Raw genomic sequence first — 16,088 nt, forward strand, 5'->3', positions numbered from 1 at the left:
AAAAAAAAAATCCGAAGTTTGTGGGACTTATAACACTTATTTGACGTACGATAGAAAGTTCTTACATACTTCAGACATTGGTGATCATTGAGAGAATGAAAAAGCGTATAACAACGGAGCAAAAAATTCGTAACATCGTATCTACGAGAACCATAGTGTATATTTTTCGACGAACTGTCGTCTACTCTGACGTTGGCAGCTATTGCGACACCCCTAATTGTCAGAGATATGAGGCATACCTCATTGGAAAGCTCAAGGGACACAGATTTCAACAAGATAACTTGTGCCCTCCCCCTTTCCCTTGCGTACAACATAACAGTCGAGGTATAGCGTATATCTCTGACAATTAGGGACAAGTTCCCCCAAATGTTAAGGGGAACAAAACTAATTTCAACCTTCCCTTCCCCTGCGGGACCCCCAATGTGGATGAAATGCACACTATTGGAACGTTTCATCTTTCCGGAAGAGACACCTAAATCATCTCTACCGCCGAGATGCGAGGTTAATTAGGAGCCGAGCTATGGAGGTTTAAACTGCTGGCTCAGCCTCTGAGCCGTTAGCCCTCAAAATATTAAAATGAATTCAACGAGAAGGGTATTAAGTGCCAAGAGAAGAACCATCATTCACCATTTGATTAGTAATTGTTTGTGACACAAGGGACGTATAAGTGATTTTTTTAAAAATCTATGTCCCTTATATGATATTCAGTGGAGTGAATCTTGAAGACAAACGCCTGTCAGTCAAATCAACTAATTTTTACTGAATAGAAACAACTTTTGGTGTGATGTGTACGAATTAAATATGCTGCCTAACAGCTATAGCTATTCGTTTCCGTTGCCTTCTGGCGATAATTTCACCGAAAGAAAGTTAAAGACTGCTCGTAATATGACATTTTACGATGTTGAAGAAACTGGTTTTAAACAATGTGAAATGTTGGATGATATGCTACACAACAGGTGACCTCAATTACGGAGACTATGCACTTTGATTTGAGAATTGACAAAACTTTTTTCCACGTCATTTCACTATTCATATACATCTCCGGAAGGAAAGCTGTTTATTGCAACTTTGCAATACACAGCATTCCCTAACTGCTAACACTGACGCCAAAGCTCACAAATGAAAGACCAATTTTTAACAGTCACATTTTTGTCGGTTTGTTATGGAAGTCCAGTACATTTCCTCATAGTATTTTTAATAAAGTTTTTCTCCTTGCTTGGAGACAGTGCATAAAATACTGACATTTATAGGCCTATTACGCAGCTAATGTGAAGCATATCCAGCTCACTGAACGTAGAATCCATTGTATTTAACTCACGCAATCTCTTGACCAATCACAGCGTCGGTCAAGTACGAGGGATACTGGATGAAGTTTCTGCAAACAAATACTAATTCGCACAATGTTTAATGTGGTAGTTATAAGGAAAAACTGTAGAGAAGCTTTAATACGTTATTCAGCGTCCTTTTAACTGTTGAGATCAAGAAATTTAAGAAGAGCGAGGTTCTTATTTTAAATTTGTTTTATGACATTCAAAAGGGGGGCTTTAATATAAACTATCTTTAGATACCAATAGTGTACATGCCTTACTTGCTCGGACTGATCATTTCGTATTTCCAGAGTCTTGTAGGTGGCACAGAAGAAGAATCGCAGCAATCAATTTTTTTCCTATTGAAGCACGCAGTCACAAACATGTGAAAAGAGAACATATATGCGTATTGAGAACATGCATTATCCCGGCTTACGACGTTTAGATGAGGCAAACTTTCAACAGTGAAACAAGGCGGGCCCAGAGCTTGAAGTGCAATCATGGATAGTAACATCAATCCGCGTACACTTTCACAGTTATCCATGATCTACATGACTCGAGTTTGTACTCGGTTGGTGCCACGTCTATTTACTCTAAAGCAAAGGGGTGTTCTAGTGTAAGTGTGTGTGTTATTCAGCCTTCTCAATGAGTGACTCATACATTTCCGAATGGAAAACCAAACGTTAGAAAAAAATGCCGAAGTGAGGTTCGAATCCTGATCTTCCACGTGAAAATTCGGTACGCTAACCACAAGAGCACAGTGAGAAATTATAAGCGATGCTTATTTTAGTGGTTTTCACCTCACTCTTCTTAGCCCGATTCTTAGATTACTTCTTTAATTTGCCGTGATATTCTACGGTTTTTACGCTTAAAATATTTTGATATGACAAATATGTTACACTCCTTTTGGAATACTTTTTACAAGATTATTGAAAAAGGTTTTATTCCGACAACACTTCTCTGACAGATTTTAGAACTTCAGGTTTGAAGAGTTCTATTGGAAATTACTTTAGTTATAAACCATTACTTATTCTCTTATTTTGCAATCTATGGATCAGAACTGTAGCAATCATTTTCAAATAACTCAATTTGCAACAGTGCAACGTATTAGAAATTTTTGTTCACCTTTGTGCAGTCATCTTATATACCTAATAACATGTACTGTCATTTGAAAACAAAATGCATACCCGAGTTGATGATAATGCCTTTGGATAGCATCTACTGTATAGTTGCCAAATTTCTTACACATTTCTTTAATGTATTTGAATTGTTTAAAATTTTACTATTAGCAGCTAAAACTTTGGAATATGTTATACCTTCGGAGGGACTTTGACAAACCCATTTTACAGCTGTGAAGCATCTGATAAGTCGTTTCATCAGCTGAGACTATCGATCACATTCCTTGACTAAGAAATCTAACATGAACTTCCGCCACATACAAGTACTGCAGAACTACTACAAGTTAGTTCTGAAGAATCTGAAAAACATCACTGCCAAAAAATGACCACAACTTAATCAGAATGAGTAGAGGTTTCAGGAGGAGCGAGTCCTTATCTGTCAACTAAGTGTGGCAAACGTTCTATACCATATTTCACATACAATCCTAATCTCGGTCTGTGCGATTTGTCCAACACTAAAAAAGAAACTAAGTAATCAATGACAAGTAGGCAATGTTAAAGAATTATAAAGAATGGCTACGGCAAGTGTTTGAAGACGGGAAGAAACGTTATAATTAAATGCACTGCGATGGTGGAAGGGAGAGTTCTTTACAAAACAATCATGTCAACATGAACTAGACTGACAAACAGTTATAAAACCTCAATACTTGAACAGACCTCGTAAAGAGTAAATCCTTTTAGATACAACCATGCATGGCAAATAAACGAGGCTTCGAATGACGAACATAATTATTTCCAATGAAGTAATGCCGCCCACTTCTTGGAACGATATATTTAGGTGTGAGAATTTTTTTGTTTCGTTGCTACTTACTTCGCACATTACAAAAATGAACAATCACTTTGATTTTTAAAGGATGTTTATGGCAGCCGTCACTGTTGCTTGCAAGGAATTAAATATATGTGGCAGTGAAACGGTCATAAAAGCCATGAGATAAGAACACAACGCTATTTTCATTTAGGAACAAAGCTGTGTACTGATAAGACTGCTATCAAATGCATAGAACTATTAAGCATTGGAACAATATTTCAAACATAGGTACTACACTCATGTAAGAGGAATGTAAAGAATCTAAAAACCTCTCCATTATGATATTCAAGTTTCAATTCAGACGCTGAACTCGTCATGAAAACTAATACGATAGAAAGTGAAAAAGACTAAATTACATTTCATTACGACCAGATGCATATACGCATTTATTCATTTGTTACTTCGCCTTTGGAAACCAACTTTCCTCGTTGCATTGCAAAATTAGCACGAACTTATAGGATCAATTTGATCAACATGGAATGAAAATTAGAAGCCGCATATTGACAACCTAGAGCTAATAAGGTGAATAGAAGCTAAGTACTTATTGTATATTGTTTACACCTTGTTACAATATTAACCATTTTCATAAAGCAATCTCTATATAACATGCTAGAAAAGTTAATATATTTGTGGCCAATCCTTCCGACAATGTTAGAAACGTGTCGTTTTCGTGGGTCGATTCCAAATTTTGTGTAGATTTGCCAGTTCTCATTCAAATTTTCAAAAACAAAACTTTTCTACTTTTCTACTTTACATTTTAGGTGTCGTTTTGACACTGCCACTAGGACATTAAGGTTGACACCCTTGTGAAAGGCAACCAGTAGAGGAGCTACGTATAGCGGGTTGACGGACATTTCAGGCGCTTTGCTTTAATCTGCATGGCAAGCTGGCAAATTCGAAGGCTTGTACACCCACAATGAGCCGTACTCGGATATGGAATTAAGAAAAAAATATTTGCATTTGGTATCATCTATTACTTATCCAAGTTTTCCGCAAACTCTCCCAACATTCTATATAACGTTTGTCTATAGCAATTCACTTCCTTTGAGAGTCTTCCTGTCCTTTACTTCTGTTCGTAACGGAACTTGTACAAATACAGTGAGAAGTGGGAAGCAGATTCATACTCATATTAAAATTGTGGGCTGTGTAAATACCGCAGATTCAGCTAGTATAGGTGCCTTCCATTTCAATTCAGGCAGAGCATGTACCATCACCATCTCAGATATTGTTGAAACGTTTTTTATAGCAACTAGACATGTTTTTAAGAGACCCATATTTTTTTGTTTTGTCGAAAAAAATTTTCCCGCCAAGTAATGGGCCATCAAAGACGTGGAGTACAATTTATGAATTGAAGAAGACATGGAAAATGGTCAACTTCGGAGCCTCACCATTCGGCTATGGAGACAGTTATAATTCTTGTCGTGGTATGTACATAGGGATATAAATAAACTATATTTGATTATAGTTTGGTTTGCGCATGCATATCTTTTTGTATATAAATTAACAAATGAACGTCAATTTATCTGAAAAGTCAAAGTTTGCGAATTTTTTCGAGCACTTCCGGTTCGAATTTTAAAATTCTGTTTCCACGGTTGGTAACACCTGGTTACCCGCTTTCCGAAAAAAAAAAAAAAAAAAAGTATCGCTTCTGTGTGCAACCGTTTTGTCGCAAAAAATTCAAGAAATTGTAAAATTTTCAAAAATCGCCATTTTTGGGCGCCATTTTCTCGAAAACACCATCTTAAAATTCTGAAATTTTGTCAGATGGTTTAACTTTACATGAATAATAAACACACCAAATACCATTCTCGACCAATGCTTCATGAATTAACTGCAGCCTTTTAAAGTTAGCGAAGTTTCGTTAACTTTGATGTCACAGTTAGCAACACTGGGAACAATAAAAATGCAATGATTTGATGATGTTTGTGGTTCACATTCATTAAATGAAGAATAAAAGGTTTTCTTGACTGTTTTTTTTTTTTTTTTTTCATTATTTTGACCAAGAAGGCTCTCTGAAATAGTAAAATGAGCCTCCCCCTACTCCTCCGTTTTCTTAAACCGAAATAATCTGAGGTGGAAATTACGATTACGAAATACACAAATTTTAAGTTTACTTGAAATGGCCATCCAACAAATTCTGATGATCTACAAAAAGCCTGAACTATTACATCAGTGATGATCTGGAATGCTCCAGACAAAGTCTCAATTAAGTGCGATATCATTACAGTGATCCAAAAAGAACAAAAAGTTAAAAAAAAAAAATCGAAACGTTTTCGTACGCGTTCCAAAGAAATTATATGACTTTTTAAACAGAACAATCCCAACATAAGAATGAGTCACTCGGAATTTTACAGTATTCGACTAAAGTGGGCCAGTCCGCAACCTGCGAGGGAAGTGTGTGTGTGTATTGTGCAAATTTTAAGTTAGCTGCCACTGCGTTGCTACAAATCAAAGGTGCAGCTTTAGTAGTATGATCCGTAGAAAATGACAACTGTCTTCTTCAAGAATGTGGTGAATGTCCTGGAGTGGAAGGAATAAGTGTGGAGTCTTTAATTATTGATCCTGATGAAAATGAAAGTGTTACGTAGGCTATATGGGAAAACAATAATCTCGTTAAAAAACTGTGCCACTTTCTGTTTCGTACCGTACATTGCTTGTTTAACTAAGAATTGTAATTCATGACTACATCAAGAAAATCCAAAGAGAATTAATTGCTACCGAAAAGCACCGTATAAAATTAAGATACAAATTCTATTTTACTTCATATGGACTTCGCTGAAAACTGGACTGTTATTCTGCAAAGTAAAATTCAGAGTTATGACCGGAATATGAAACAACTGACAGTTTTGTTGTAATAAACAACGATACAGCACACGATTCGGCTCATGTACTCATAGCCATAGACAAGATTCTAAAAATACTTGAAGAAAAGCGAAAATATATTTTATAGAAAAAGGTTTGAATACGAGAAAATAAGTGTCTACAATTTCCCAAACCGTGTCAATGATTTCTGATGGTGCTGCATCCCACTTTAAAAATCGCTTTCAAATGTTCGAGATGCAGATAGGTCCGATAAAGCAGTGGTTTTGAAGTGAAACCGACCATGCAAGGGTCTCTGCGACGGTATTGAGGGGGGGAAGTGTAAAGAATGTGGCAACGCGGCATAACCTTAGGCAAATACAGATACACAGTATTAAAACCGCAGAAGAAAAAATGAAATGAAATCTAAGTTTTACGTCCCAAGCATATGCCGGTTAGGCTGAAGGAGACTGTGATTGTGAGAAATGAATGAAATGGTGGAATGCAGGAAGTAGGAGGAAACGGGATAACCCATGAGCACGGTGTCTGTCCACGACAAAGCCCACACGGCAAGATCTGGGATCGAACCAGGGACCGCAAGCACCGGACGTGAACGCTCTACCACTGAGCCACCGCGCCCCACTAAAACCGCAGAAGCATTCGTGAGTATAGTGCAGGTACACACTCCGGGTATTACTCTCGTTTTGTTGCCTGGAACAATTCGACGACTTCCGGAAGAAAGAAAAAAAAAGGGAAAGTATGCGACCGGCAACTGGTATTCAACGAAGTCATCTTTGGCTTTCGGAAAATGGCGAAGTTTTTATGGCAGTAACGGGTCACTATGAACTAACTTCATGCTTCCCCCAAAATCAAACTTCTGCAATTCAAAGTGTAGATTTAAGAAATCTGGAAAAAAGGAACTTTTGTTACATACATATATGTATGATAACCAGTGGGCGTAGCAGAAATATTATGAATAAATCATAAATTACGTGAAGTGCTGTTTATGCTTCCACATGGACCTTCAGCATTTGTGACTATCGACAATGTGCTACGCAGGGGCGCATCCAGGACGGACTTCTGGAGGGGGAGTAATACTGCTACTTAGAGCTACGAGCTCCAAACTCTGAGATCGGTTTTAAAATAAAGTTTCTTCCTCCTAGATCCACTCCTGGACGAGTTGTGAGTGAGCCAACCCTATTGGAGCACCTGCACGGTTACATGCTATTAGACACCAATCAAGCAAATGATTGGTCCCTGTAAAAAATTTAAAAAAAAAAAAAAATCAGTGAAATTTTGTTTCCGAAGACCATTTTAAGTAAGTGAACTTGAAATTTCTGCGTTTCGTAATCGTAATTTCCACCTAAGATTATTTCGGTTTAAGAAAACGGAGGAGTAGGGGGAGGCTCATTTTACTATTTCAGAGAGCCTTCTTGATCAAAATAATAAAAAAAAAAGTCAAGAAAACTTTTTATTCTTCATTTAATGAATGTGAACCACAATCATCAAATCATTGCACTTTTTTGTTCCCAGTGTTGCTAACTGTGGCATCAAAGTTAACGAAACTTCGCTAACTTTAAAAGGCTGCAGTTAGTTCATGAAGCATTGGTCGAGAATGGTATTTGGTGTGTTTATTATTCATGTAAGGTTGAACCATCTGACAAAATTTCAGAATTTTAAAGGATGGTGTTTTCGAGAAAATGGCGCCCAAAAATGGCGATTTTTGAAAATTTTACAATTTCTCGAATTTTTTGCGACAAAACGGTTGCACACAGAAGCGATACTTTTTTTTTTTCGGGAAGCGCGTAACCAGGTGTTACCAACCATGAAAACAGAATTTTAAAATTCGAACCGGAAGTGCTCGAAAAAATTTGCAAACTTCGACTTTTAAATAAATTGACGTTCATTTGTTAATTTATATACAAAAAGATATGCATGCGCAAACCAAACCATTTTCCATGTCTTCTACAATTCATAAATTGTACTCCCCGTCTTTGATGGCCCATTACTTGGCGGGAATTTTTTTTTCGACAAAAAAAAAAAAAATATGGATCTCTTTTAAAAACATGTCTAGTTGCTATAAAAAAAAGTTTCAACAATATCTGAGATGGTGATGGTACAATTTATATATATATGTGCCTGAGTTGAAATGGAAGGCATTTTTTTAAGGTAGAAAGAAGGTAATTAAAAATTGTGGATCGTTTCATACTGCGTGAGCAAGTTCGGCTGACTACGGTACAAAGTGTAGTGTTCAGTGGTACAGGTTCAGACAGTGGCAAAGCATCTATAGACCGCGTACTACAGTACACCCACGGACTATCAGCAACTGCAATTCCAAACCAACAGTCTCTGAAAGTTATTCCCAGAAGTGGTTGTAATACTACATCCTGCTCAGAGGAACTCAGATTGGTTCAGAAGTTCCCTCGATGTCAAAAACTGATATCAGGCCGCAAAAAGATAATGGGCGCCTGATATTACTGTTACGCCAACCAGTGCTGCAACGACAAATTTTCATTGGTGGCAGCAACATTGTTATCAAGAATTATCAACAGAAAACTGACCGCCAAATGAAGTATAAGATCAAATTAGGATGATAAAGGAAGTGGCAGGAGCTGTGAGGGAATAGTCACAAGTGGTACTACTGGGCTAGTGGCTGCATTCATCATGTGTTCGCAAACATACGAGCGGACTTACCATATTAAAATCAAGAGCGGGTAAGCCCACGCGTCTGCAGGAGCTCATGGACAATAATTATGCTTACGCAGAATTCATTTTGCTTAGAAAATGATGCCATCAACAATCGTTAAAACGTAATATGTACGACGGCGGGTTGAAAGGTTTTGTCTGTTGTTGGTTAATGTCCCTCATATTTATTTGCATAAGTGTCTGAACTTGAGCTAAGAGTTTCTCCATTCCTTACCTACAATGCAACGTAGCGGGAGTTGTCATCTGCCCACGTGATTAGCAGTTGAGACCAAGATGTTAACTGGTGTGGACGTATGGTTAAGCAGAGCCGTAATCGAATTCTTGATGAAAAGTTCCCAAAATTTTCACCGGATACAAGCTGTGTACGATGAGTCCTGCACATGAACGAGAGTACTATTCGAAGATGGGCCAACGCAGTCACAGGAACCGCCCCAAGCCTTTCCAAGCTTATTGGCAAGCCTCGTGCTGGAAAGCCACTGTCACCGACGTAAATAAAGGGGGCGGTTGACAAATTGATCCGCGAAAATCGACGAATCAGGCTGAAGGAGATTGCCCTGGAGCTCGACATCTCGAAGAAATGAGAGAGAAAATTGCTAAAGTAGCGAAAAGTGTGCGTAAGAGATGGGTTCCAAGGATGATACCAGATAAAGGGCACGAGGAAACAGACATATGAGGAAACTGCAACGATACAAGGCTGAGGGCGAGCTTTCCTATGCAAAAATCATCATAAGCGAGGAATCTTAGGTCCACCACTCAAACTGAAGAAGAAATCTATAGAGTAGCGTCACACAGGTTCACACACTCAAAAAACTGCAGGAAAACTTATGCTAATCTTGTTTTTCCATGTGTATGGCGTTCCCACAGTTTCTTTCCAAGGCTACCACTGTGAAATCAGAGGGCTACACAGAAACCCTAAGAAGCTCAAGGTTTGACTGCCACACCTCAGGGCTGACAATGAAGCCTCTCTTGTGCTCCACAATAACGAGACACACACCAGCAAGCTGACAACGACGCAATATTGAAGCTGGATATACTGTCCTCACACTGTATACAGCCCTGATTCTGCACCCAGTGACTTTTACATCTTTCCTAAACTGAAGGAACGCCTTATGGACACCCACTACGCTTCAAATGAGGACGTCCAGCGTGTTGTCACTCCAAGAATTTCTACCGTGACGCCATGGAAGGACTGGCACGCCGTTCAAGGGAGTGCGAGGAAGTGGATGGTGACTACAAGAAGTTATGTTCTAAGGAGCTGAAGCCTAAATGTGAAAGAGATTTACCAACAGGCCAAACATTTCAAATTACCCTCGTAGTACACTTGCTTTCCATGAGAGATGTATTGGCTCCTTGTTGCCAGAATGGCACCCCAGGTCTCTCTACCGACATGGTCACACGAAAATCATTGTAGACTCCAGGCCCATTCTTGACATTTGACAATTATGCCGGATGGTGCTACCTTGGTACCCAATTTCAAGGAAATCAAATAGGCAGTTTCTGATATAGCACTAATCCACATTTTCCCAAGAATTTTCCAGAAAAAAAAATACATTTTCTTTTCAAATAAATGTTCTTGACATACCTTGTAGCCTATTCTTAGCTCTTCCAAATGGTATATTGTTTTTCTCTAGCTCAATATTTACGGGAGATATGACCAATTGAAGCTAACACGATTCTCCAAAAAACACCAAATTTGTCCATTTTGTACCACCCTGTACTCTGAAAATACAGAATGTACTGGGCTACAATTTGGTGTAAGATCATCTCTCATAGGGGCCTACATGTACCTCAAGTTTCATCAAATTCCGAGACGAGTTTTCTCCCCCTGAAAATTTGGTTCATTTCACATGGGTGTATATGTACAAATTTGGTTATATTACAGTGCAGCACGAACAGATATTAAATAAATTGAAAGAAAACCTTATGACTACTGCAATAATACCTAATGGTGAATTTTGATTTGCGTATTAAGGCATTGGTAAAATACATAATTATTAAATGGTGACAACTCTAACATTATAGCCAACATTCCTCTCGAGGGTTGTACTTGTTGGTCCATAATACAGATTTCTGACACTCTTGATCCTTTCATTCAACTTAAACACGATTCAAATTTTTCAGCCTCCCCGCTTATCTAGTGTCTGTGTATGTAGAGGATCGAGTGCTCAATTCCCAGTATGACAGCATTAAAATTACGCGTATTTTGGTAGTTTGGATTTAATTTTAAACTGTAGCTCTATGTTCCCATACAGCGTAGGAACAAAGGAACGCAACTCAACACATTCAAAGATGAATGAAGAGCATATAGCCAATATTGAAAATAGCCCGCTTTATGCAAGGATTCCTATTTTGTGTAACGCAGGAATAAAAAGTCTTACGTTAGCATCACATAATTAACTGCTAAGCCAGACTTTCGGGTTCCGATTCAGTATCAAAGAAACTAATTACACAAAAATACGTCCGGTAGAAATAATTATTACAACTCTCAGTACTGGCTTTCGTGCTATTCAATATGCTGCGGAACCGCTCAGCTCAAATACAAAGTCCACGCATTAATTACTTAACGCCAATAGAAGGCATAAAGCACTAGCTCCAATCATCAAATAAAATCTCTCTATCATACTATATGTTGTTTAAAGGCTACTGATACAAATATTGAAGCAGAAGTAAACAATTCCTTGAATACGGTTATTTTCAAGGTAAGCATGCTTACTGAATTTCTTCCAACAGTATCGTGTACAGATGGAATTACAATATTTACGCAATTTCCTCAGTTTATTCGGTCAAAAATGAACGATTATTGACTATATTTCCCTTTGTTTTTCTCGAACTCTTCATTGATTACTCGAAGCCAATACTAGTCCTCTACGCTGGTCTAGCAGTTAGCACACCTGCCTTTGATGTAAAAAGTTTTTAGTTCTATTCCTGTCAGATGAGAATGAACCATTACTGTTTAGATGCCATCTTAAACTGAAGATCTTGTCTTATAGAGAATCACTGCTGACGAAAGACTTCAATATAGCAATCAAAGGCAATAATACTTTTTTTTAACCATATAATCTACATCATTCTACACTAAATCTTTATGGAATTATCTTTCGGCAATTCATTTGTTGTATCTGGTTACAAAAATGGTGCAAGTGGATTTACTCTTCTTTCTACATATTTTTGATATGAATGAACTCCACTGACATGTATCCCTCGAACGGAATATATTTACATTCTAATTACTAGTAATTCCAGAAGATTCTCCCGGGGGAAGAAGGGGAGAACAAAGTGGTACTGCGAAAATATTTGTAACCTACGTTCAGTAGGATCCAAGATACAATTTGGGAAGTTCCTTAGCCCCGGAAAACTACTCCCCTCCCCTCCCGGGCCACCACTAATTACAATAACTTGGAGTTTTTCCCCCACATCTTGAGGGTAATCATAGTAAAGCAAAATTAACACCAATTGATAGAGAGTTGGATTTTTATGTAACTTCTATCAAGCAAATTCTTGTGTGACAGAACAAGTTACGTCACTCTCCTACAGCTTACAATTATCAAGATGAACTTCTAAAGTATAGAATTTCTTTAATTGTTCAGAAATGATTTTTTTTTTTTTTAATCCTAACGATAAGTAATAATATCTTTATCAACTCCGTCATAAAACTCGGAATGACATGGATTTCCTTTCCCTTACCTTTGTAAACAAATGAGTTTATCAGAGTTTAAATACGAGAGCAAGCATCTCTGTCATTTTATCTCTAAACGATAAAGTACTTTACTGCGATACGAGTGAAATATTTATTCCACAACTCTGTTACGATTATTTCCACTTACAAGCAAATATTTAGTCTAATCTAATGACTTAGTTTGTGACGGAGTGATTTTTATTAAGCACTATCAACATAATATTCATGTGATAAGAGTTAAAAAAAAAAAAATATATCTACTGCCACATAAGTTTCACATTAACCCTTTTGGGATTTCCACTTTTTGAGGTAAATTTTAGGCTTTCAGTCAAACAGCTACTGCTTCATAATTATTTATCGTAGAATCATGGCTCATGCCTCTTCAAAATAGAGCATCCTTTCCAACGGCACCACTTGCTTGTCCGTATTACACACCAGAAACGGTAAAATCGAGTTTTTTTCGAAAAATGCAAAAATTTTGCGCCCCTCTGGCCCGGGCCAGGGTTCACGTAAGGATCTGAAAACCTTTTAAAAATACGTAGGTTATGTACACAAAGCGTGTGCAAAATTTCAATCTTATATTTCAATCTTGAAAACTAAGGGCAGATTTTTTTTTTTTTTTGGTAAATTGTACACAAAGCGTGTCCAAAATTTCAATCTTATATTTCAATCTTGAAAACTAAGTGCAGATTTTTTTTTTTTTTTGGTAAATCTGAAGGTGACCCATTTATATTAGTTTATATCTAAAAATTTATTGCATCATTATTATTTGACTAGTGTCATGGTTTAAAAGTCATTCTCTTCAGTATCACATGCCCTTTCCAACGGTATCATACACCTGAACTGGGAAAGTCGGGAAAAACCGGAAATTTTCCTTTTAAAAAAAAATCACCCGCCTCGAAATAGTTGTGCCCCTCGGGCCCCGGCCCAGGTTCAAGTAGGGATCTCAAAAAGGAAATTGAGAAATACTCAAAGGTCCACACAATCCGTATGTAAAATTTCAATTTTATATCTTCAGAACTAGGGGCGTGAATTTTTTTTTTAATTTGCCTTAATAGATATCACGCCCCTCCGCCCCACTTGGCGCCGCCAAATTAATCATTCGGTTTCAAAACGCATCTGGGGTGTTCTTTGGTTCATGTCTGACTTGACTAATAAAACAAACCGGCTTAAATGCCTGTTATAGGACCTAATAAGCGATTAAAAACACTATGCCATGATAACAAAAGTTATCACAAATCCTAACAGGGTTAACTCATAAAACAGTATTTCAATCGTTTTCCTATCTGGGCAGTTTAATTTCAGGCAGATACCGGTTCTATCCATCTATTAACAACCACAAAATCTGTGCAAACCTAGTCCTTCACTTTAATAAATGTGCTGTATGCGACAAGAATTACTATGCAAAAAAAAGATCGGTCCATTGTTCGGATTTGTATTCTAGGAATTACTCCCACCGGGGACATGCAGAGAATGTGTGCATATAAAGGAAGAAATCGGATTGGTAAGCAACAACATTCAGATCGTTTAGATCAGACCGGCTGAACGCATATTCAGGGTTACCCACGAAACGAGAGAAAGCACTTTCAGAAACCTTGGTAGCCTCAAGTTGACTCGCAGGGAAAATTTGAACTGAACCAAGCGACCTGGTGATATTACAGTGTAATTTCATATTAATGTGTAAGCCCACTAAACTCGTGTTCTGCAATTTAAATTTCTTCTCTAACTAAAACAAAATATACTGGGAGTAATTTTAAAAGTAATTAATAACAAGCACAATCAACACTAGAATTTCGATATGGTATCCACAACAATTTTGTACGTGATAACCTACGTAGATAATTTCCGATCAATATTATATATCGGTACTAAAATGACATGTAATGTCCTACAATCATGGTTAGTAGGCCAATCTGGATTTACAGTTTTGTTGAGGTAATCGAAGTTTAGAACTGCGATGTGTGGTCAGCTCAGATGGTGATAACTGCGAAGCTGTTTGAATGAATTGCGAAAACCGGCAACATGCGACTCGTGATGGACTCCTCAACTTAACCTCGCCTTCGCAGCTTCGTGGGAAGTAATTTAGAATAGGTGATACACAAATAGAGAAAACTGAACGATTAAATATTCGTGCGGTCTAAGGCATTACGCAGATACGTCTGATGCGAATTCATACCCCGCTCAGCGCATGTTACTCTTTTACCATTCAAATTTGTTATCCTTCATTAACCTAAAGGGCAAAAGATGGGACCGAAGGGCTTAATCCACGCAGCTGATGTTGTATAGTCATTATCAGCGTTGTTACATAACGGTACAACCAGGAACAAAAGTTACAGCGAAGATGAATTATGAAATAAAGGCGAAAGTAAGAACGAGAAACAAGTGCAGCGTGACGAGGAGTTGAGCTTGTGATCCTGGACAGGAGGCCGGTTCTCTACTATAGTGCCATTATGGGATATTAAGACCATAGAATATAAACGACTGCAATTCCCTTGCGGATGTTACACCATACAAAACCTTTCATGATTCCATATTTCGAGCACGATACACTTAGCCACACCTTAATCCATATTTAACCTCCAAAATCCCTGTAAATTGGTACGATTAGTATTTCTAAGACTAGCGATGGAGGAGGCACGCCCCTTGAGATCGTAACTTTATGCAAATGAACAGAATTGTGTCAAGAAATGAGTTTTAATGATTGACAACGAGAAGTTTCCCACCTGAACGATTTTACACACAATTAAAAACAGTGTAAACTAAAACACTTACCGACTTTCCTCCAGCGACCATTTTGATGGCTTCGAAATTACAAAGAAGAAACAAATCCCAACAGTTTTAGTTTTCCCAGACAAACTCGGCGCGTTCCCAACTGACAGTCGGAGGCAGCTTGAGAACCTTTCCACCGGACTCCCACGCGCACTCTGCTCTGCGATCAGCCAATCACGTTGTCTCCCCCTTTCAAACAGCCTTGCCACCTGCTACAGCACACCGGAGACTAACCACCAACAACGGTTACCAAATACAATGCTCACACAATAATTACAAAATAAATTATAACAGTGGAAAATAATGGAAACGAAAGAAAAATAAAACTTCCACTAAATAAGGCAAAAGTAAAAGACCAGCTAACAGCATTCGCAATCCACTATCAGCAGGGCCGGATTCAGGGAGGGACTTAAGGGCTGTAGCCCCCAGGCCTCCACGATGATCAAAATCTCAACTGGCTGTCTAAAAAGAATCTCACAAGATTCAATTATCACCATATGATAACATATGACTACAAATATGAAACTCATTCCCTTAATTTTCCTGCTGAACTTGCACAGAGATATATTATATATATATATATATATATATATATATATATATATATATATATAGAGAGAGAGAGAGAGAGAGAGAGAGAGAGAGAGAGAGAGAGAGAGACAGACAGAGAGAGAGAAAGAAAGGGCGGATCCAAGGAGGGCTATAGCCTCCCTCAACGCTCAGATATACACTGAATAAAATGGGCTTCAATCCTGCTTTACACTAGATAAAACGGCAAGCTATGGTTTAGCCCCTCCCTTGATCATATCCTGGATCCACCACTGTATATATAATATTGAACATAC

At 37.9% G+C, this 16,088-nt stretch overlaps 1 protein-coding gene across 3 annotated transcripts in view; it reads right to left on the reverse strand.

Annotated features, from left to right (window-relative positions):
- Moe (moesin) overlaps positions 1–16,088 on the reverse strand; it is a 136,961-nt gene that overhangs the window by 80,763 nt on the left and 40,110 nt on the right. Inside the window, exon 1 of one of the 3 annotated variants that reach the window (XM_081732664.1) lies at positions 15,247–15,397. The exons of the other annotated variants lie outside the window; for them this stretch is intronic. Coding sequence (XP_081588790.1) covers positions 15,247–15,267 — 21 coding nt within the window. The 5' untranslated portion in view covers positions 15,268–15,397. Of the gene's footprint in view, positions 1–15,246; positions 15,398–16,088 lie in introns of those variants that run through there. 3 annotated transcript variants of the gene reach the window in all.

The sequence above is a fragment of the Thermobia domestica genome, chromosome 1, assembly GCF_964235325.1.
Source record: "Thermobia domestica chromosome 1, izTheDome1.hap1.1, whole genome shotgun sequence".
NCBI lineage: Eukaryota > Metazoa > Arthropoda > Insecta > Zygentoma > Lepismatidae > Thermobia > Thermobia domestica.